The sequence below is a fragment of the Hemiscyllium ocellatum genome, chromosome 24 (genome assembly GCF_020745735.1).
Source record: "Hemiscyllium ocellatum isolate sHemOce1 chromosome 24, sHemOce1.pat.X.cur, whole genome shotgun sequence".
Lineage (NCBI taxonomy): Eukaryota > Metazoa > Chordata > Chondrichthyes > Orectolobiformes > Hemiscylliidae > Hemiscyllium > Hemiscyllium ocellatum.
In genome coordinates, this window is record NC_083424.1 from 31,769,559 (window position 1) to 31,794,854 (window position 25,296).

Genomic DNA, 25,296 nt, shown 5'->3' on the forward strand with positions numbered 1-25,296 from the left:
CCTCGGATGCTGCCTGACCTGCTGTGTTTTTCCATCACCACTCTAATCTAGACTCTGGTTTCCAGCATCTGCAGTCCTCACCTTTGCCTGATATATTAATCAGTCAAAAAGAAACTTCAGAGAGAATTACACATTAACGCTTGGTATTTATGATAATTAACTAAAACAAAAGATCAAACTGTCATCAATGACTGTTCATCCAATTGGACAGTTTTAGATCTCTCCCCAGTCTCTTCGGATTACCAGCTTCCTCTAATAATGGAGACAATCCAGAATGCATGTAGGCTCTTCAAAAGGCAGAGTGTCAGAATGGCTCAGGAAGGAATCATGATATCCACAAGCTTGCAAATCATTCACAACAATTGCAATATGCCTCCACCATCGATGTGGGTATTCTACACATAACTTTGTTTTGCCACAAAGTAATCAAAGGCAGCAGGGTCATTAAATCCGATTCCCTCAGCCTACTCTTTGATCTGAAGCAGAATTGTCCAATTTCATGTTAAAAGATATCATCTCCATATAATCTGTGAAATTGGAGTGGGCAGCAAAGTTCAATTGATACCTTATTTTAGAGAACCTGCATGTTAAGACAACACCATGTTTCCCTGAATAATGATGGCAACGCATGTATACCACAAACCGTTTCCTTTTAGTCTGTCACACTTTGAGGCCTTATGCAGAGCACTCAGCCATCAAGGCAGCTTTATCTCAATGACACCAACCAAACTGGGATGAACCTACTAATCCCAAGATTTTTAGCACGTTGTCATGCTCAGAGAGAACAAAGTTGGACAAGCAGATATGTAATAATGTTGGTTTATCTCCTTTCAATGCTCCCCATGTGAGTGTAAAAATCAGTGAATTTATATTCACATGTGTGTTCCAAATCTCCAATAGTTTGTGCTTTGAAGCACTGGGTGGTATGTAATGATGGAGCAAAACTGCATGAGGGAAGTTACAGGAAACTTTCTGCCTTTGTAGGGGAGCTGTAAAAATCCTGATAATTGAAAGTGAACAGTGAGTGGTTTAATGGCTTCCTTCTGTAGTGTAACATTCTATGATTTTACTGTGATCGGTGAAGACTTTTCCAATTGAAGAACAAGGACCATCTCATTTCAGTTGTCCCTTATTGCATCATTCAGTCACTGACATATATTCAGAACGTAATTGTTCGATTATTGCAATATCAGTATTAGTTAAAGGATCATTTTCATTAATTTTCCTTCTTTTTCTATAAGAATCACCCCAAAGGAAATCAGGAACTTATGCTTCTGAATAATTATGCTGTACTTCCACTAAATTGTATTTTCAATGTAGTTCTCATACATTTTGTAAAGAATGTTTTTAAGTTGGCAATCAAACAGCTGCCCTCGGAGCTTATGAAGTCAGGATATGAGTCACAGAAATGACTTAATTTTCTTTGGTTTTTCACTTACTATTCCATATTTATAAGATAAATCACACCATATGGAATATCAACACTATGGTACTCTTTTTCTTTAAAAGTAAAGATGAGGTGTAGTTTGCACAGAGTGGAGTATGCTTCTACTGTTCAACCACATTATATAATGCTAACGGTATGTGATAACCCCTACAAAACTCAGAGAAATCACTAACTAATTTCCTTGTGGAGCTCATTAAGTATAAGCTCCCTTAGCAACAGGCAATGGCCTGCCTGGCTTGAATTCATCACCTGAGCCCTTCATAAAGTATATCCAGACAGCAATCCTGTGGTGTAGTGGTAGTGTCCCTGCCTGTGAAACAGGAGGTCTGGGCTCATGTCCCACCTGCTCCATTGCTATGTAATAACATCGCTGAGCAGGTTGATTAGGGAAAAATAAATTAAATTACAGACAATAAAAGCACACCCAGAGATGGGTCTGCAGAACTGTCTGCCCCAGCCTGGGACTAGCCCATGTACACCTTGACTCTATTTTAGTTCAACAATAAATGATGTTCCTTTCAAGTTGAGTTTACTGACTTAGCACACAGTGTTCAAGGTATTTTGTATGTATTGTCATTCTTGCCATCTTTCGTGCCTGGTAAAAATGACGTTATAATTTGTTCACTGGTTTGTCACAAGTTAAACAAAGAAACAGTCTTCTGCTCATCTGTACCCACAGGTCTGGATGCAAGCTCAGTAATGTCTCAACAGAGAGTTGAGAAATGCATGAAACAAACACAAAGACATGACATAACATTGTTGAAAGTTCAAATTGGAATTCTTGAAAATGGCTGTAACAAGGTTTAAGTGTAAAGTTACACATGTATTGTGCAAATCACATGTCAATCACACCATTACAAAATACTGAGCAAAGGCAAATGGTTTCTCTGTGAAGTCTCCTACCATAGCAAGAGGTACAATCTTTGTAATGTCCCTCTGACTGACGTGCAGCTCTGACACAGCTTTGTCCTGGTCTATCTGGGAGGTCCTGCCGGGGTATTCCACTTGCCACATGATTCGACGAGTCACCGACAAACTGCTGAAGTTATCCATTTCAAAGTCCATCTGCATGATCTCATAAGATGCACCATCAACTCTGTAAAGAACATTGATTCATTAGGCTCGAAAATGATTTCTGATGAAATATCTTTGCATCAATAAAAACAGATCGACTCAGCACCTCAAGAGTTGCCTTTTTTCACTGTTTCCAAGGTCAAAAGTAAAAACAAAGCAACATTAGATTTTCTTTTTAGAATTTAATTTCGTCTAAAGCAGATGGTTCATTAACTTTAATCCCGCTTTTAGGTGCCCTGATTGTGTAGGACTACATGAGAAATAATGTAAAATGGAGCACTCATTCATAGGCATACATTCAGGTGGGTAGTTCAGTGGTTAGCATTGCTGCCTCGTCACCCCAGGGACCCAGGTTCGATTCCAGCCTCACACAACGGTCTGTGAAATTTACACGTTCTCCCCATGTCTGCGTGAGTTTCTTCCCACAGTCCAAGATGTGCAGGTTAGGAGAATTGGCCAACTAAATTGCCCACAGTGTTCAGGGATGAGTAGGTTAGGTGCATTAGTCAGGATAAATTTAGAATAATAGGGTAGGGGAACGGGTATGGGTGGATTTCTCTTTGGAGGGTCAGTGTGGACTTATTGGGCTGAAGGGCCTGTTTCCATACTGAAGGAATTCTATGATACTGACCCTTAATAGGCACAGAAGAACAATAAGAAATGAAGCTCATGTTGTTGAACTGTATGAATATTTGACCACAGAAGAGCTTGGTAAACTTTGGGAATGCTAGCTCCACATCTGACCAGCCCCTACTGATTGTTGTGCAAGAGAATACAGAAAAAACACTTGGTATCGAGAGTGTAAACCATCAATAAACAAAATGTTTAGCCTATCCAGAAGAAATTTGCAAAGTAGTTCACCAAGGTGCACACAGCTTGCCTCACTGGCAAGGAAGTATGATTTGAATAAAACTACTGCGTTAAGCAAAATAAATCACACCCACATAATTATCAAAAGAAGTAAAAGCAGAGTACTGCGAATATTGGACATCCAAAACCAACACAGAGAATGCTGGAGAAACTCAGCAGCTTTGGCAGAATCGGTGGAGAGAGAAACAAAGTAAATGTTTCGAGCCTGGTTCGACTCTTCTTCAGAATAAACAAAACGAACAAAAATAAAACAAGTTTGACAACAACAATGATGAATGCCCAGAAAGGCATGAACATTTTGCATGGTTGTGTCAAAGATACAATTACTTTCTGAAGCAGAGTAGAGGACCAGCACTGTGTTACTCCACACTGACTGCACATCCCCTTAAAAAAAGTGACCCAGTCAATACCTATCCCACAACAAACATCACAAAAACAGATTATCTGGATATTGATATTTTAAGAGCTTTGTTGTGTGTAAATTGCCTGTTCCATTTCCTACATTACAACACTGACTAGATTTCCAAAGTGTGTTATTTGCTATAAAGTGTTTTGGAATATTCTGAGTTAGTGAACTGCATACTATAAATTCCAGTCCTTAAATAACTAAGCAGTAAGATTTTCAAACATATAAAACATATTCTGTTCTTTTAACTAAGTTAAGTAAGCAATTTAAACTCTGTGAGAGAAATGTAAAATCTCTCCAAACTAACAAATGCCACTGATAATGTCTTTAATCTTCATGACATTTGTTAAAGCATAATGGAGTAGTTTTTCATCTTGACCACTCAGGTCTTGCCTGTCGATTGGACTTACAATGCCACTTACAAAACCCCATAGATTGTTCATCCATTCATTTAAATAGGAAGAAAATCAGTAAGTTTATGTAGAAACCCAGGATGATCCATTTAAATGCTTTCTTACATGAATAAAATCCCAATGATGAAAATCTGCAGAATTTCACGGCTTTGATAAATCCAGTGATTCACAGTAAATCATTCTTCATTACAAAAATATTTTACATTAAAAGAATCTGAGCTTCAAATTACAATACACATTCAACTCAGCCACCACATTCATGATCTAGCAATCATGTGATTTGGGATTGGAAGCACAAATTGCCCTTTCCACGTGCTGTGGTTATTATTAATGGTCAACTAATCTGGCTGGCAACTGGGCATTCTCCTTTTAAAGGTTTAGCCTTACAAAAAGCACTAGGATTATGCAGGTTGACATTCAGGCAGGTCTCAGAGATAGGGCCACAAGGAATCATTGCCATACAGACTGCAGAGCAGAGGTTAACTCTGACTGCTTTACGTGCACAACATTAATCAAAGCTGGTGGATTATTTATTAGCAACATCATGTTTGCAATTTGGACTTAAAGGGAAGGCAGTTTGTCAACACAAAAAGAAGAAGGGCTTTTGATTAGGAAATTCCAGATGTTTAACATTTAACAAAGAATTTGTGAAAGCTGTTGGACACCACTAAGTATACAGCTCAACATTATAGTTATATCATTTACTAATAGTTTATAACACATTAATGCTACATAAGTCAATGATGTATGATGTATTAATGGCCTAACCGAAAGAAAGAAGCAGAAAATAAATTGGAAAACATTCAGTCATTAATTAAATAATCTTGGTATCCAAAGGTAAGTGACAGCCCTTGACACCAAGGCAGCACTTGACTAAGTGTGCCATCAAAGAGCCTTTTCAAAACTGCAGTCAATAGGAATCAGGGGAAAGCTTACCGTTAGTTAGAGATATGGAGCACAATGGAAGGTGGCTGTGATTGATGGAGCCCAATCACCTCAGCGTGAGGAAATCCCTGCAGGAATTCCTTAGGGTACTGTCCTGGTTGCAACCATCTTGCCTGTTTCATTGGGTGGAGCTGATATTGAGGGTGATACCAATTGATTATGACAGAATGTAGGTAAGTTATCAGCACAGCCAGGCCAGTGACAGGTGGAATTACATACAGAGAATTGTGAAGTGCTATATTTTGGAAGAGATAAAGGGGCAGGTCGTTTGGACTAAATGGCAAAGCTCTAAGCCAACATGCAGAGATTTTAAAAAAACTTAAGAGTCTATGTGCATAGATGTTTCAAGATCCCAGCACACACTGAGAGACTGATTAGCACTTATGAAACTTAGGCTTCACAAATCGAGGTATTGAATACAGAAGCAGAGAAGAGATGCCCAACCTCTTAAATCACTATATAGGTTACAACTGGATTATTTCAGTAAATTCTGGTTACCGCACATAGGAAAGATGGACTCTTGATAGGAGATTGACCAGAATAGTTCCAAAGATGAGGTATTTTATCTATAACATTAGGTTGGAGAAGCTGTACGGTCCTTGTAAAGCTAAGATGCTTGAGATACACTCTTATGGAACTGAATGAGATTACAGCCCGAGGGTTCACTCCCCATTCAGCAGCACTGAGTCAATTCTAGTTGGGCAAACCTGGCCAGGAGGAAAACACACCATCATGGGATCAAGGTTGAGTGGGTGAAAGTGGGAGGCATGGCGGGCTACTTTGGAAAGAGCTCAGAAGCTACCTATTGCGGAGGTGGACTAGGCGAAAGGCCAGCCTCGCTGCAATGGCATTTATCATCAAAGCTGTGACAGAAAATTGATTAAAATTTCAAGTAAAGCACCTTACCCTCACACCTCATAGCCTCATCTCCCTCTGCCCCATCCATATCAACTTATGCAAACCTCATGGCCCCCACTAATGCTCACATGGCACCACACACACATCATGCCATAGTATGACTCTTTATCCACATCTATGGTCCCTATACCCTCCTTGCCACATCAGACCACCAATGGTCCCTCACACCTGCCTCTGAGAAGAGGGTGCTGATTAGTTGGGCTATTGATGGCATGGAATGCAACAGGAACAGCTAACTGTCAATTGTGTTTATCAAATGATTGCTCAAGGTGTTGTCATTGGAATTGTAGAAATGATTGAAGTCTCCATGACCCTTTTCCCAGTGCGATCTATGAGTGTGTTTCTCTTCACAACATAAAATAGTATATAGGTAGCTTTTTAGAAAATGTAAATGCAATATACCATGAGCCCAACTGATAATCTTAAATTGGTTTTCATTCTTAGCACTGCCTGGATTTTTTTTAGTGAATGTTATCCAACAGCAGCATCAGATCTGAGGCTTCAAATCATAAGCTGATAAAATGTGATCAAGAGAAAAAGCTTTGACTTCATGTTGCTTTTAGCAATAATTAAGCTCTACTACCAAGCAATTATTTATTTTCCAACTCATGCCAATCAACTACCACCCTTTGCCTTTACATTTGCCATGCCAACTTATTGAGTATTCACATGAGCAGGTATCAGGACCAACGCTGAGAGAAAACAACATTCTTACTGTCTACTGATGAATTCACTTTTTAAAAAAAAATTACTACATTTAGCTTCCTTTGTTCTTTTAAGGTATGCGTGCCTTCACGGGTCAGGGTAACAATATCCAATTTGACAAGTCATGCTGCAGCTTTACAAGAATTTAGTTAGGCTACATTTGGAGTATTGTGTGCAGTTCTGGTCACCACACTATAGGAAGGATGTAGAAGCTTTGAGGAGGGTACAGAAGTGGTTTACCAGGATATTCCCTGGATTGGAATGTATTAATCATAACGAGAGGTTGGACAAACATGGATTGCTTTCACTCGAGTGTAGGAGGCTGAGAGGCAACTGATAGAAGCATATAAAATTATGAGAGGCATGGAGGAGGTGGATAGTCAGAGACTTTTTCCCAGGATGGAAATGGCAAATACAATGTGGCACAGGATTGGGTGAGAGAGGGGTATGTTTAAGAGATATGCATTACATACAGAAGATGACTACGCTATTAGATAGCCTTTATAAATCAGATAGCGAATGTAGAGTGTTGTGGCACTCTATCATTTATTCTATAATGAAGTGTGAGAAGACATGGACGTCTGCTTAGAACATGGGATCAGGAATTGGGGCTGGAAATTTCTATAGAAATGTGGGATGACAACTGGGAAAATGCCAGAAAAACCTCCATTTGTAACAGAACCCAGGCCATTCAGTTAAAAATATTCCATAGGGCTCATATAGCACCGGAACGATTGGCAAAATTTAGGGCAGGAGCATCTCCAATGTGTTCCAAATGTAAAATAGAGGTGGGCACTCTTACACAATACTTATAGACAGGCCATAAGATCTGCAAATACTGGACCAAAGTAGCAAATGCCTTGACAGAAATCTTGGGAACGGAAATTAGAGTAGATCCAGTATCTCTTCTCCTGGGCTTCTCGAGCTTATCTTATCTGGATATGCACGGGAGGAATTTATTGTCCATTCTCTCCTTTTGTGCAAGGAAAAATATCTTAGTAAACTGGGTGACTGAGGGCCCCCCAGGACTTCCGAATTGGCACAGATTAATCATGGAATGTATTCCTTACAAATATGGCGCACCAAAAAACTGAATTATTCTATAAAATATCGCAGCCCTTCTTGAATTACATAGATGCAGAGATTTCGGCCACTTTGTCAAGGGCTTTGATCTAGCTGAGGTAAACGGTTCTGGCTGGTCCAGGGCCCCTTGGGGGAGGAATCCCGCTTGAATACAGGTTCTATTGCGATTTGATGTTAATTCATTCCGAGCATGTACTTCACTATTTAATTACTATGTTATCCTTTTTTTTCCTCTTGAGTAATGTAAGATATTTGATCATACATTCTGGTTAGTTTAGGTTAGATTAGTAGTTAGTTGAGTTTTGTCTTTCTCTTTTTGTATCTCTTCTTTTTGTTTGATAGATTTTGGCTATTATTTATTTAAGATTTAATTGTATATTAGTGTTTGTAGTTGTGTTTTTTTTATTTGTAAGCTTGTAAAAATGTTAAATTTTCAATAAAAATATATATTTAAAAAAAATATATGCAAGGTATGTTCTTTACTCAGATGGCAGTAGGCACCTGAAATGCACTATCAGGAAAGGAGATAGAAGCACATATGATAGCAATGTTTAAGAGGCATTTAGGCAGATAATGGGAAAGGCTGCAAATTGAGTGACACAGATCATGTGCAGGCAGAATGGATTCATTTAAAATGGCATCGTGGTTGGCGTAGTGGGCCAAAGGGCCTGTTCCTGTGCTGTACTGTTCTATGTGATAAAAACAAGCATTAAAAACAAACCTTTATAGTTGTAATTCAAGACGACTACAACGGCATGGAAATGATAGTTAAACTATCAACTGACAGACAGCCCGCTGTGATAATGAAAGGTTGTGAAATCAGTCATGTAATAGCAATGCTACAGTAATAGCCACCAGACCGACATCAACATCAAGAGTGAAATATCCAACAGTGATTTTTAACAACATTTCTGACATTTTATTTTAAATTGGAAAGGGCAGGAAATTTAATGCATGGACAGATTGAGATTTCTCTTTATACCTTTTCTGACAATTTAATGAGTTTATGCAATTTTGATTCACATTCATGCTTACTTTTACCAATCCCTAAAGGCATGTGACCTCTCATAGAGACATCCTGGAACCATATCCAGAAGGGTACCTTACTTCTCCAAAGAGTTTTAGCAGCTTCAGACATTCTCTCACCAGGTCTAATATATACAATGCATGTCTTAGATATCCCACTAGGGATAATTTGGATCTGACCGAGGCAGTTGCATTTTAACATATATAGATACCTCTAACTCAAAGATGTACAATTCAAACCCATTCCCATTCCCATTCTCCACACCCCTACCCTTCTGCAAAGCCTCGTGCAGGTCCCTGTGGTCTTCTGGTTCTGATGTTGATTTCATTGAGACAGAAAGCCTTAAGACCTTAAGACAAAAGTGCAGAAATTAGGCCAATTAGTCCATCGACTCTGCTCTACCATTCAATCATGCCTAATAAATTTTTCAATCCCATTCTCCTGCCTTCTCCTCATAGCCATTGATCCCTTTAACAATCAAGAACCTATCTATCTCTGTCTTAAATATACGAAATGACCTGGCTTCCACAGTCTTCTGTGGCAATGATTTCCATAGATTCACCACTTCCTGGTTTCTCCTCATCTTCGTTCTAAAAGGTCTTCCCTTTACTCTAAGGCTGTGGCCTCAGGTCGTAGTCTCTCCTGCTAATGGAAACATCTCCCTAATGTTCACTCTATCCAGTCCTTTCAGTTTTCTGCATGTTTCAATTGGATCCCCTCTCATCCCTCTGAACTCCATTGAGTATAGACCAGAGTCCTCAAATGTTCCTCATTTGTTAAGCCTTTCATTCCTGGGATCATTCTCATGAAACCCCACTGAACCCGCTCCAGGGCCAGCACATCCTTCGTGAGGTACGGGGCTCACAATCCTCAAAATGTGGTCTGACCAGAATACTATAAAGTCTCAGAAGTACACCCCTGCTTTTATATTCCAGTCCTCTCAAAATTAATGCCAACATTGCATTTGCTTTCCTGACTACCAACGCATCCTGCAAGTTAACCTGAAGAGAATCCTGGACTTGGACTCCCTTTGCACTTCAGATTTTGAATTTTCTCCCCATTTAGAAAATAGCCTATGCCTCTATTCTTTCTACCAAAGTGCATGATCTCACACTTTCTCAGGTTGCACTTCAACTGCATCTCTGACCTTATGAATATTCAGTAATAAATTTGGAAAAAAACACAGTTTCCATTAGCTGATGGTACAAGGACTAGGAAACACAGACTTAAGATACTGTGTAGAGATAATGATTTGGACCCCACTGTCTGAGAGGAGCATTGGAACATTCAGCTACAATACTCCAGGTGTGGTGCCAGCCAGGATCTAGATCATTTCAGCCAGACACCTTTACTTATTCACATTATTTTCCAATTGCCATTTTCTAATCAGTTCACCTAGCCAAAATCTCTTGAAGCTTTCTTGCATCATTTGTACAGATTATGTTCCCACCTAGTTTTTTGTCATCAGCAGATTTGGAAATCTTATAATCAGAGGTTGGCAGAAGTGAAAATGGTGAAACATTTCTAAAGGAAATTGAATGAATACTTGAGGGAAGTAAACATATCAGACAACAGGGACAGAGCAGAGAACTGGGACCATTTGGATTAGTCTAGACTTGATGACCGTGACGTGCCACTTAACTTCTTTCTGTGTCATGATAACTCAATAATTCCACTATAAATCTTCACTCAACATAAGGTCGGAATTGAGGATAACTGCTGCCGATTGCAGTTCTGTACTGTGTGCTACTGTGGAGAGTGAAGCAGCTTGTGACCACATGCACCATGACATTGATAATATTCCAACTTGGGCTGATAAGAGACAAATAACACAGATTCCAATTAAAGTGCAAGGAAATTACCACCTGTAATAAGAGAGAATTCAACCATCTCCCCTTTATAGTCAAGTACCATTGTCATTGTTGAACCCTATGCCACCGAGATCTTGGAAAGTACGATGAATCAAAAGATGAACTGGATCAGTCATGTAACCAATATGCTAACATGGGGGCAGGTGTGAGTGTGGAAATCTGTGGCGAGTAACTCACCTACTAAAGCCAGAACTCCATCTGCAAGGCAGAAGTTGGGCACCTGATAGAATATTCTCCACTTGCCTGGAGGGGTGGAGTTTCAACAAGACTCAAGATATTTGACACCATCCAGGAGAAAACAATCCACTCGTTTTGGATCCCATAACTACCAAGGCTTCTTCGGCAGCATCTGCCAAACCTAGGGCCTTGTACACCAAGGATTATAAGGGCAGAGGACACATGGGAGTACCATGACTTAAAACTTCTTCTCTAAGATTCCACCATGATATTCTTGTGTTACTCTATACATCAGTATTGCTTGACTTTCACTGAATCAAGATTGCAGAATACCCCCCTGAACAACATTGGAGATGTACTTATGTCAGATGGACTGCAGTGATTTGCGTAGGCAGCTCACCACCATCTTTTCAAGAGCAGTTAGGAATGGTCAATAAATACTGGCCTTGCCAGCAGTGCTCACATGTCGAGAGTGAATAATAAAAAAATGAGGGTAATGCATAATCATAAATTTCAGTCAGAAGTAAAGTGTACATTATTAAATATCTATAAACACATTGCATACATATCTGAGTCGAACTATAGTTTATGTATAGCCTGGCCAACCAACATGACAAAGGCTAATGTCTATCATTTATTATTGTGGCTTTGTTTAATGCAGCTACGCTGAGCCAAAGCCACTTTAAAGTGGCAACCCAGACAAGTCCAATGTCAGCAGGGCCTCGCTATCCATAAACCATTTGATTATATGCCAAATAACAAATCTGGAAGGAAGGCTTCATTAATAATTTGCAAACACAGGAAACAATTAAAAAACAATTTGGGAATTGAAAGAAAGCATATCGTAGTGAAATTAGCTTCCATTCCAGTCACTTTCCTTCTCATTTGAATTAACTTTGCATTCTCTAATAATTATTGGGATATTCTCAAACCCTCAAATGGTGGTCAGGAAACTTACACTTTTATTACTTCACATAAGATTCAAAGTAGAACTCCACAAAAAATTACTGAATGGAAAATAACCTTCTTTATACTTTTGTTAATATTTCTTAAAACTGTGGAAATATATACTGTACATAAGTTCTCCAGATAATTATAATCTTCAGATAATTCTTCTGAAATATTCCTACAAAATGCTTTGAGACACCATTATACTGGTATCCCAAAGTATATCATGTTGCAACTATTCTACTCAGAGAAATCTATAGGATAGGAGCAGGAGTAGGCCATCCACCATTCAACGTGATCATGGCTGATCATCCAACTCAGTACCTGTTCCTACCTTCATCCATACCTCTTCATCCTTAAGAACTGTATCTATAATAATTGAAAACCACATGTTGTGACATCACAAGTCCATTTATTTTTTTAAAAAGGCCCAGATTTACTTGATGAGTTCACTGGTCTACCATCACAGCACTGGTTTAAATCTGATTGAACTCACCTGAAAAATGGCAGTGGCCTACTTTTGCAAGGCCCTTGCTGCCTCCTGGAGTGTCCAACACGGGGCAAGCACTGCAGAGTTCTAACGTTAATCAAAAGTAGCAAAAATGTAATGAGGCACTTCAGAGTGAAACATGGGATGCGTAGAAAGTCATATCAATTGTAGTACTGGCAGTTTGAAATATCTTGCTCTCAGGCTGCATTTCTGATATGGTATGATTCACTAAATATGAAGACTGTTACAACTGAAAAACCCAGATTTTCTTGCCGTTTCTGTGAGTTTTAAATTGAAATGTTTTTGTTTGGAAGCTTTATGAATATGCTACATTTTGGGGGAAAAAAAATAATGTCAGGATTGGAACTTCACACCAAGGGCCAATCTGGATGGGGATGGTCCCTCATTATCCTTGTTGTTCCCATTTCCTCAAATCCAATGTACAATAATCTGACCTATTTTAGCCCAGCTGAGCAAGGGAGAATGTAAGTAACAACCTGGGAAGTTGTTTCTATTAGGCAGGGAGAGTAGGACCCGTGGGCACAGCCTTAGAATTAGAGGGGGCCAATTTAGAATGGAAATGAGGAGATATTTCTTCAGCCAGAGAGTGGTGGGCCTGTGGAATTCATTGCCACAGAGCACAGTGGAGGCCAGGATGTTAAATATCTTCAAAACAGAGATGGATAAATTTGTGATCGCGCAAGAAATTAAGGGCTATGGCCAGAGTGCTGGTAAGTGAAGTTGAAATGCCCATCAGCCATGATTAAATGCCGGAGTGGACTCAATGGGCCGAATAGCCTTACTTTTACTCAAATGTCTTATGGTCTAACCTATTTATGTGGGTTTGTGGAATCCAATTAACAGGAGCAGTCCAGATCTAAAAACAGAAGTTAGTGGAAAAGCTCAGCAAGTCTGGCAGCATCTGTGGAGGGTTGAGTGATCCTTCCTCAGACCGGTCGTAATCCCATTGCCTGCCAATGAAACAAGGAGCTGTGGATGATAGAAATCGGAAAGGAAAACTGAAAACCATTTCTGAAGAAGGGTCACTGGACTCAAAATGTTAACTCAGTTTCACTCTACTAGATCTACTGCGTTTCTCAAGAAATTTAATTTTTTGTTTGAGATCACATTGACTTCCACCAAAGATAAAGTGAGATCATTTTGTTGTGCATTGGACAAGAGTGTTGGCTGGGTGAAAACTGGGGAGGAGAGGAAAGGGTAGGTGGGAATATTCAGGCAAGTGCTAAACATTCCAACTATGTCGCAACTGTTAATTTTGTAAATATAACTCCAGTAGAGTTATATATGACAGTAAAAGGAACTGCAGATGCTGGAAATCAGAAACAAAAACCGAAAATTCTGTTATGAAGAAGGGTCTCTGGACCTGAAACGTTAACTGCTTTCTCTCCTCAGATGCTGCTAGACCAGCTGTGTTTTTCAAGCAGTTTTTGTTGAGGGTGTGACAGTCCTGTGCAAGTAAGGTGGCAACTCCCTTAGTTTTATAATTGGAGGGCAGCAGTGGGTGCAGGTGAATGATGATACCACTGCACAAAGCAACCAAGGCAAAATATGTCTCCAGATGTCTTGCAATTCTTTGAACAGGTTGACTGATTCAGGAGTTTCAGTGGTGTTCTGCATTCCATACTTACAGAACATTTTGAATAAAATCATTTCAAAATCACTGATTTATATAGCAAGGTAAACACTGCACAGACCCATAACCCCGGAACCACAGAAAACATTTCAAATGTAAATGTTAACTCTAACCTGCTGCCAAATGTTTTTGAAATTGTAATCTTGTGATGTCTATTTCTCTTCACCATGTGAGGCATTTGATAAGTTATTTTTAGGGTTAATATAACAACAGGCACTTAATAGCTTGATAAAACTTCCAATACACTATAATCGTCAAATCAAATTTGATAAGCAATCTAAGTCAATGCTGAGACTAACTGCCTCTCCGCATGTTCAGGGGAACATCAGTGCTTTCCAATCTCTGCCATTTTTTCTTATTCTTTGAGTTATTTGGGATTGCACCAAGAATCAAAGTCTAATATATACAGATTACATAATGATTCAATAACTGATGAAAATCTGATTAAGCCCCCTGTATGGACATCACAGGTTGCAATTATATCCATTCATGAACACCTCTGTTACACGTATTTCAACTGCCATTCCTGATCAACACAGAACAACTGCTGTAAGGAACTGCAGAGTGAAAAAATCAGGCTGAATTCATTCAAAGATCAACGAGGGTTAGATATCAGACTGGATGTACATAGGCGTCCTTTTTTTGTCCTATTATCAATTTCCAATCATATCGTCACATCAGCTCATTCAGAACCTTTGGTCAGGCCTTTGTTAACTCAAGACTTGACCAACTCCCATTTTCCACTCTCCTTCAGCTGAATTTCTGTCCTTCAGTTGAATTAAAACTCTGCTGGGTGACTCGTACCTGATGCCAAATCCATTTCGACCACCATCCCTTTGTCTGCTGACCTACATAGAGCAGAACATTATAGGGGTCTGAGTGATATGGGCACAGGTTTGTGGCAAAATCAGACAAGAAATGGCATCAGAATTTATGAAAGAGGATACAGGTAGCATCCTGAAAATGTCTGCGATCAGGAATTAAAAAGAAAGGAAGAGCAGAAGAAATTTGCAATGTCTAGGGAAATAGCACAGAATTACTTGCTGCAAATGCAGGTTAAAAGTCCCAGGATCTGATGGATCTCCCCTCGGGTCTTAAAAGAAGTAGCTAGTGAAATAGTTGTTGGTAGAATAAAAGCAAATAATTGTGGATGCTGAAAATCAGAAACAAAAAGAGAAAGTGGTAGAGAAAATCATCGAGTCTGGCAGCATCTATACAATGAAAACCAGAGTTAATGTTTTGAGTCCAGTGACCCACCACTGGGCTCAAATTATTAACTCTGTTTTTCCCACTGCATATAGTGCCAGACCTGCTGAGATTTTCCAGAATTTCCCAGATTTTTGTTTGACATAGTTGATGCACTGGTTTTAATTTTCCAAAACTCATTAGATTTAGGAAAGGTTCCTTTTGTTTAAAAAATAAATAACGTAGTTAATTTGTTCAAAATAGGAGGGAGGCAGAACGCAAGAAATTGCAAGCCAGTGAGCCAAACATCTGCCAGAGGGAAAATGCTAGAAGCTATTATGAAAGATGTTTTAACAGAGTACTTCGATGTAGAATCATAGAATCATACAGTGCAGAAGAGGAGTTTCAACCCATCAAGTCTGCACCAACAGAGAGAAACACCTGACCTTCAACCTAATCCCATTTATCGACACTTGACCCAGAGCCCTGAATGTTATGACGTGCCAAATGCTCATCCAGGTACGTTATAAGGGATATGAGGCAACTCGCCTCTACCACCCTCCCTGGCAGCGCATCCCAGACCGTCATCATCCTCTGGATAAAGAAGTTATTTTTCTCACATCCCTAAACCTCCAGCCCCTCACTTTGAACTCATGTCCCCGCATTACTGACCCTTCAACTAAGGGGGACAGCTATGGTGAAGGCAATCAGACAGAGGCTATATGGTTGTTTCAAAGAGAAATTATGATGAACTCATTCATTTGAAGTAGTAACTTGGGCTGCAGATAAAGGGGAACTGTTGGATGTATTGTATTTAGATTTCCATTCGGCAAATGATAGGTGCCACATCAAAGATTATTGCAGAAAATGAAAGCTCGCAGTGTAGGGGTTAACATGTTGGCAGCTTTAGAAGACGTGCGGGTCAGGTGAATCGGCCAAGCTAAATTGCCCGTAGTGTTAGGTAAGGGGTAAATGTAGGGGTATGAGTGGGTTGCGCTTCGGCGGGTTGGTGTGGACTTGTTGGGCCGAAGGGCCTGTTTCCACACTGTAAGTCTAATCAAAAGACTGGCAGGATGTCAGAAGTGGTGTGCAACAGGAGTTGGTGCTGGGGCTTCAAATGACAAAGGGTCTGGAAGTATGATAACTAAATTTGCTGATGACGCAGAGAAAAGTAGGAAAGTGAATTTGAAGACGACATAAGGAACTTACAAAGGGATACAAATAGATTAAATAAATGAGCAAAGATCTGCAAATGGCGTACAATGTGGAAAAGTGCAAAATTGTCCATTTTGGCAGAAAGAATAATAAACATAAGAACATAAGAACTAGGAGCAGGAGTAGGCCAAACGGCCCAGCGAGCCTGCTCCATCATTCAATAATATCATGGCTAATTTTTTTTTGTGGACTCAGCTCTACTTACCCACCCTCTTAACATAACTCTTAATTCCTACACTGTTCAAAAAAATCTATCTTTGCCTTAAAGATATTTAACAAGGTAACCGTAACTGCTTCCCTGGACAGGGAATTCCACAGAATCACACACCTTTGCGTGAAGAAATTCCTCCTCAACTCAGCTCTAAATCTGCTCCCCATAATTTTGAGGCTATGCCCCTTAGTTCTAAAGAAGTATACTATCTACACGGTGAAAGATTGAAAAACTTGAGACGGAGTGCAATTGGAGTGTCCTATTGCATGGATTACAGAAACGTTGTGTGCAGACACAGCAATTGATCAGGAAAGTTAATGGGATGTTATAACTTATTGTGTGGGGAATTGCAAGTGTAAGGAAGTAATGCTTCAGCCATACTTGGCATTGGTGAGAGTATTGTGTACAGTACTGATCACAGTACTTACGGAAAGTTATTAGTGCACTGAAATCAATCGGAGAATGTTTGCCAGATTAATACCCGGAATGAGTGGACTGCCTTATAAGGAAGGGTTAGACAGGCTAGGCCAGTATCCTTGGAGTTTAGAAGACTCAGAGGTGAGTTAATTGAAATATATATGACCCTGTGGAGAATTGACCAGGTGGATATTGAAAGGACGTTTCCACCTGTGAGAGAATTCAGAACGAGGGGTCATTGTTTTAAATGGGTCCCTTTTTTTAGAAACTGAGATGAGGAAACATATTTTCTCTAAGGAGGTTCAGAGTCTTTCGAATTTCCTTTGTCAAAAGTCAGTGGTTGCTGAATCTTTAAATATCTTTATGGCAGAGGTAGATGGAATCTTGATTACCAAGAGGATGAATGATTATTGGGGATAAACAGGTATGCAGAATTGAGATTAAGATCAGAGTAGCCATGATCTTATTGAATGACAGAGCAGACTCAAAGGGTTGAGCAGCCTATTCTTGTTCCTTGCTCATATGTATGTTTGTATTGAGTCAATATGCTGTGGAGAGGATGACAGTATTTGACATCTTAGGGCACGCTGCACGAAAACCACAGAGCTATTTTGAGAGAAAACCATCATTTTCTCCTTCAGATGCTGACGCGGCCTCTGTGCATTTTCATCACTTTCTGGTTTAATTAGATTATTTCAAAAGCATTTAACACAAACTTCATCAACATCAAAATTAACTTCAACTTTATTTAGTTGTGCTTGTCTTTTCTGCGCTTCTGGTGAACCGAGTTGAATTATTGTCACAAATAGTTTGCCGATCTATCTAATCGTTAGTTGTATATATTACCATGCTCTACTGCAGAGGCAGTGCTTGTTTACTGAATTTAAAATCTATTACATATTTCATAAGCATTTGTCATGGACAAATGGTCCATTGGTTCAGTTCCTAAAGCCCATTTCTTGAAACAAGGCAGGCTAAAGAATTAAACTCACTAACAAATGGTATTGAATAAATCAACACTCATTTGTCCATGACTGTTTACCTATCTCAGAAAGCTGCATTAGAATGGGAGGAAGTTTCACTGATCGCTTTGCTATTCCCAATTAAATATGGAACTTCTCTCACAGTCTTACATAAGAAATAAGTAAAGCAAAACAGAATGACTTCTAAATTTCTGGAACATTTCACATATGTGCCCAATTTAACATAATGACAATATGACCTCTCAACACTCTTTTAAGAGTGCTCCAACATATTGATATTGCAAAATGCCACAAACAATGTCCATTTTCCCGTATCACCTTTCATCAAATATCCTGCTGGATTTTCCTTTGAATTCATTTTCAGCTAATGTGCCGCTGTTATTGTGATTATCACAGGTTAGAATTAGGATAAGCAGCGGTCCTAAATTTGCAACATTTTTGTTATAATCTTTTCTATACGTCGAAGTTCGCACGGACTTTTATTATTTACAGAAAGGTTACAGTAAAGAAATAGGTCACCCCGCCCAGCTAGTCTCAGCAAGAGAAATATTACTTACTCTCAGTGACCAGCCCTTTCCACAAAAACCCAGGTTCAGGTTTTTATTCGATTTCCATTTGAAAGCCAAAATGGAATTTACCTCCTTCATCATCGCAGGTGGAACATTCCAGTTCCTGACAACTCATCAAGTAAAGAATGTTTTTTTTCCACAAACCAATTATGCTTCTTTTGCTAATTAGGTAAAAACAAGGACTGCAGATGCGGGAAACCAGAGTCTCGATTAGAGTGGCGCTGGAAAAGCGCAGCAGTTCAGGCAGCATCCAAGGAGCAGGAAAATCGATGTTTCGGGCAAAAGCCCTTCATCAGGAATACAAGCAGGGTGACTGCAGGGTGGAGAGATAAATGAGAGGAAGGTGGGGGTGTGGAGAAAGTAGCATAGAGTACAATAGGTGAGTGGGGAGGGGATGAAGGTGATAGGTTGGGGCGGGGAAGAGTGAAGTGGATAGGTGGAAAAAAAGATAGGCAGGTTGGACAGGTCATGGGGACAGTGCTGAGCTGAAAGTATGGAACTGGGCTGAGGTGGGGGAAGGGGAAATGAGGAAACTGTTGAAGTCCACATTAATGCCCTGGGGTTGAAGTGTTCCGAGGCAGAAGATGAGGCGTTCTTCCTCTAGGCGTCTGGTAGTGAGGGAGTGGTGGTGAAGGAGGTCCAGGACCTCCATGTCCTCGGCAGACTTGGAGGGGGAGTTGAAATGTTGGGCCACAGGGCAGTGTGGTTGATTGGTGCGGGTGTCCCAGAGATGTTCCCTGAAGCACTCTGCTAGAAAGTGTCCAGTGTAGAGGAGACCGCATCGGGAGCGACGGATACAATAAATGATATTGGTGGATGTGCAGGTAAAATTTTGATGGATGTGGAAGGCTCGTTTAGGGCCTTGGATGGAGGTGAGGGAGGAAGTGTGGCCGCAGGTTTTGCAATTCCTGCGGTGGCAGGGGAAGGTGCCAGGATGGGAGGGTGGGTTGTTGGGGGGCGTGGACCTGACCCGGTAGTCACAGAGGGAACGGTCTTTGCGGAAGGCGGAAACGGGTGGGGAGGGAAATATAACCCTGGTGGTGGAGTCTGTTTGGAGGTGGCGGAAATGTCGGTGGATGCTTTGATTTATGCGAAGGTTGGTAGGGTGGAAGGTGAGCACTAGACACATTCTGTCCTTGTTACGGTTGGAGGGGTGTAGTTTGAGGGCGGAGGTGCGGGATGTGAATGAGATTCGTTGGAGGGCATCTTTAACCAGGTGGGAAGGAAAATTGCGGCCTCTAAAGGAGGCCAAATGGTGTATTCTATGGTGGAACTGGTCCTCCTGGGAGCAGATACGGTGGAGACGGAGGAATCAGGAATACGGGATGGCATTTTTGCAGGAGGTAGGGTGGGAAGAGGTGTAATCCAGGTAACTGTGGGAGTCGGTGGGTTTGTAAAATATGTCGGTGTCAAGTCGGTCGTCATTAATGGAGATGGAGAGGTCCAGGAAGGGGAGGGAGGTGTCAGAGATGGTCCAGGTAAATTTAAGGACAGGATGGAATGTGTTGGTGAATTTGATGAATTGCTCAACCTCCTCGCGGGAGCACGAGGTGGCACCAATGCAGTCATCAATGTAGTGGAGGAAGAGGTGGGGAGTGGTGCTGGTGTAATTATGCAAGATGGACTGTTCTACGTAGCCGACAAAGAGACAGGCATAGCTGGGGCCCATACGTGTGCCCATGGCTACCCCTTTGGTCTGGAGGAAGTGGGAGGGCTCAAAGGAGAAATTGTTAAGGGTGAGGACCAGTTCGGCCAAATGAATGAGAGTGTCAGTGGAAGGGTACTGTTGGGGACATTGGGAGAGGAAGAAACGGAGGGCTTGGAGGCCCTGGTCATGGCGGATGGAGGTGTAGAGGGATTGGATATCCATGGTGAAGATGAGGCATTGGGGACCGGGGAAAGGGAAGTCTTGGAGGAGGTGGGAGGGTGTGGGTGGTGTCTCGAATGTATGTGGAAAGTTCCTGGACTGGGGGGATAGGACAGTGTCGAGGTAGGTAGAGATGAGTTCAGTGGGACAGGAGCATGCTAATTGTCTAAAATTGACGTCTTCTCATTCTCAACTCTTTCACCAATGCCAATAATTTTCGGCTGTCCAAGTAACTCATAATTCTGACATGTCTGTCAAATCTCCTTTCAATGTTCTCTCCTATAAAGACAACAACCCCAGCTTCTCTAATCAATCTACATTACAGGAGCTCCGCATTCGTGGAACTATTCTTACTTCTTCATGCTCTCCAAAACCTCCACTTCCTAAAGCATGGTGCCCAAAGCAGGACACAAATATCCAGTTGATGTTAGACCAGTATTGTGTGAACGTTCACCAAAGTACTTGTGCTTTTCACACTATAGTTCTAATTATGAAACCCTGGATCTCGAATACCATCTCAAATCAATTTTTCAACCACTTGCAAGTGCAACCTCATTAAAATATCTAAATGAGGGACACACCTGCTGACATCACTCCCACTATCTCATCTCCATCAAAATTGGAAATGGATGAGTTGAGCTCAGCTTTCAGGGCGTTGATATTTAAACTTCCCATTGTTGGAGACAATTGTAGGAAAGTGACCTATTGCATTTCAGGCTGAAGACCTGTCATCACAATATCAGAGACTAATAGATTTGATTCCCTACAGTGTAGAAACAGGCCCTTTGGCTCAACAAGTCCACACCAACCATCCGAAGAGTAACCCACCCATTTCCCTCTGAGTAATGCACCTAACACTAAGGGCAATTTACCTGACCTGCACATCTTTGGACCGTGGGAGGAAACCAGAGCACCCGGAGGAAACCCACACAGACACGGGGAGAACGTACAAACTCCACACAGACAGTCGCCCGAGACTAGAATTGAACCTGGGACCCTGGTGCTATGAGGCAGCAGTGCTAACCACTAAGCCACCATGCCACCCCATCTTCCAGTGACTACTGTAGTCGATTTAGCAGCATTGATAATTTTTCTCTTTGCCAATGTTATTTCATCTGCCAAGAGATAACCACACATTTCCTGTTTTTTTAATCATTTCAGATTGCCAGCATCTGCAGCGTTTTAGTTTAGTTTTATCTTTCCTTGAAGGGCAGAATAATTTTGATGCAAAAACAAAGTATTGTGCCGTTGGCAGGAAGCTTTCTGTTTGAAAGCATGTTGACCATCTGTCCAGCTAAACTGGATAGTGCTGAAAGTTCTGAAGGGGAAACATAACACTGCAGGGTAAAAGTTACTTTTGAGTGACAGCACATGCTCATCTGCACAGCATTATTCCTACTGACTGAAATTAAAATATTGGATATAATAGGTGGCAAATGCAATACCGCACTGAATTTCTCCCCAAAATGTCTTCTTTTGAAATAAACTTAAGCCCTTTTTCCAATGCTTCAGTCCTTTATGATGTCTAATTATTCAGTGAGGTATCAAAATCCCTTCTCCTCTCCTGCTTTTGTCTGACCCTGCCTAATTCAGAGATAGGAAGTTGATCTGCAAGACTAAATGGGAATATACGCACCACATGAAGACATATAATTGATTACCAGACATAAAAAGGTGAATTTTCATGGCCAAGTTGCAGAGGCACTGCAGTTGCTTAAAAACTTCACCTGCATGTGTGGGATCTTCATCCCAGTTATAATTAAAAAAAATAAAACAAAAAGAGCCCACAATTCACCCCCTCTCATATTTCCAATGGCCTATCCATGTGATCACCTCACTGACTCTCACCCACTCCCCAACTGCTCCCCCCCCCAAAACCTCTATGGTAACCTTTGCCCATGTACATACCTCATGGTCCTTTTTAGCTCCTAAACCAACATGGACCAATCTATAGCTCCTCAGTCATCCTCATGGTCCATTGTAGCCCAATGTCATAGGTGCCAATCCATTCCCCCAAGTTTCAACCACCCTTCCCCCACCCCCACACTCTCCTGCTGACTCAGCCAAAATCCACCATTGTCAGACTTCTGAAGAAAATGGTAAGTCCCAGATTCAGAAGCAAAGTTTCTGGATTCCATGCTCTTTTTGGTTGAGAAACAGCAAGGTCTTTCACCTCAGTGAGAAATCAGGCTTTGGTCAATGATGCTAACCATAAAGCTGCCATGGTTGTATTCTGAGAGGAATTATGAGGATTTTAACTGCAATTTCCATAAAGTTTTTCAACATTTGGCTCCACAAAAGCCTCAGAGAAATGGCATAAATAACCATTTTAAGCATATCCCTGGCATCACTATCAATCAAAGGGCTACCAATCAAGGAATTGCTGTGGAGATTTCAGCTGGAGGTGTGTTGGGGAAATTTTGTCTTGTAATTATACTCGTATGGACATATATAAAGTTACTCAGGATGGGTAAGATAGTTCAGGAAAGTTAGGAAATTTGTTTTTTGACACTTGGAAGTTTTAATATTCCATTTTGAATCAAATATTCTTTGATCTAAGTATTATTTATAGAATTTTTTTTGGTTAACAATCCATATTCAGATTTAGAATGAGTTTCACATGGATTCATCATGACTGAAAGATTGTAAGCATGAGTCAAATCACATGTCTCAAGCACAACAGGCAGAGACCACTGAACCAACAAAACTGACCCATTATGCTATCATGTAAAGTTCAAGAGCATATGCTCAAACTCCAAAAAAGAAGTGTTCCTGGTCCAATGAGGAATTGTACCTGACACTAACAGACTGAGCATGCTTCACCAAATTTCAATTAAGGATATGTTCTTCCAGTTTGTCAAAAGCAGTGATTGCAGCTGTTGAGTTAAAGTAAAAGTTCAATTTTCTGTTTAATTTTGCATACAACATTTAGATTTATTTTGGATAAAATATATCTTATTAGGTAAAGATTATGTAATGCTCATTTCTAAGCAATTGTTTCCCTTTTGAATTATTTTGCAAAGATTGATTTACAGCCCACAAATGCGGAATGTACAGATCAGTTCTCTGCACATGAGATTGCCACTGTATTACCTTTAATAACCTTACCATTATAAACATTTTGCAAATCTCAGTGATAATTGTTTGCTAACTAAATAGAAGAATAAGTCAATTTAAAGTAATTGCACAGTACTACCATGACTTAAATGACTTAGTTATGCTGAAAGCTTGTAGCTTTTTTAATTTTGATTTTTTTTTGCATGTTTCATATTCTGTTGTCTTTTGTGCCCTTGTCTTCTGAAGACATTACTTTTTTTTTCTGGGAATATACTGTCCTATGCCTTGGTACAAATCACTGCAGCTTATGGTTGGGATAGATTGCAGCCACTAATCCTTCTTTTTAAATTAATATTTAATGTAACCTTTTCAGGCATGTCATGACATACTTCTTTCTGTATATGGCAGATGGAATTTGAACCTGGACCTTCTGGTCCAGCAGTACGGGCATTATCACTGTGAATATTCCCAAATCCTCTTTTCTATGCTGAATCAAAGGCATATATTAACTAACAGTGATACAGGATAAACCATAATTAAATCTTAATGAGTAGAGACATTTGTCTTACATGGGATATAGACTGTTACAACTAGTTCATGTTACATTGATTAATCAGGCATAATGACAAAGGCTTTGAGGAGCCAGAGGTGACACATCTATCGCCATCAAAACCTTGTGCTAGATGGCATCTTCTCCATCCAAAGTCTATGTAACCTCATCAGAATAAAGTTAAAAATCAACACCAGGTTATAGTCCAATAACCTGATGAAGAAGCAGTGCTCTGAATGCTGGTGCTTCCAAATAAACCTGTTGGACTATAACCAGGTGCTGTGTGATTTTTAACTTTGTACATCCCAGTCCAACACTGGCTCCTCCCCATTATCTTCCAAATGGTGGAATTTAATATTAACTCTTTCAGAACCATTACCTTATACCAGATCTCCCTCCTAACATTTTTCCCTATATTTAACATATGTTCCGTCATTACATACCTGAATATAAGAGCAGAAATATACTGCTGACACTGAGTAAAGTTCTGGTCAGACTGCATTTGGAACATTGTGAACAGTTTTGGACACTGTATCTAAGGAAGGGTGTGCTGACATTGGAGGGGTCCAGAGGAGGTTCACAAGAATGGTCCAAAGAATGAAAGGCTTGTAATATGAGGACTCTGGGTCTGTATTCAAGGGAGTTTGGAAAGATGGGGACAGTATCTCATTGAAACTGATCAAATATTGACAGGCCTGGATAGAGTGGACGTGGAAAACATTTTTTTCACTGCAGGAGAGACTAGGACCCAAGCGCATAGCTTCAGAGTGTTGGGACAAACCTTTAGAACTGGGATGACGAGGAATTTCTTCAGCCAGACGGTGGTATATCTGTAGAATTCATTGCCACACAGGGCTGTGAAAACCAAGTCATTGAGCCTATTTAAGACAAAGATAGATAGATTCTTGATTAGTGAGGGGATCAAGGGTTACAGGGAGAAAGCAAGAGAATGGAATTGAGAAACATATCAGCCATGATTGAATGGTGGAGTGTACTTTATGGGCTGAATGGTCTAATTCTGCTGCTATATCTTATGATCTGTGGATGTCTTCCAGGTGAAGTAGGCATTGTTGCATTTCAGTCATGGTAGTACAGATTTGCTGATTCCTTCACATTATATGTCACTAGTTCCGATAATTGTTCTCTGGAATACAAATAATTGATAAGAAGAAAGTAGCTTTTGAACCTGTGTTGGATCAGTGCCCAGCATCAAA

At 40.4% G+C, this 25,296-nt stretch overlaps 1 protein-coding gene across 1 annotated transcript in view; it reads right to left on the reverse strand.

Annotated features, from left to right (window-relative positions):
* Positions 1 to 25,296, reverse strand: part of si:dkeyp-14d3.1 (transmembrane protein 132C) — a 1,122,524-nt gene that overhangs the window by 391,040 nt on the left and 706,188 nt on the right. Inside the window, exon 4 of the mRNA XM_060843670.1 lies at positions 2,351 to 2,543. Within this exon, the coding sequence (XP_060699653.1) occupies positions 2,351 to 2,543 (193 nt within the window). The remainder of the gene's footprint in view (positions 1 to 2,350; positions 2,544 to 25,296) is intronic.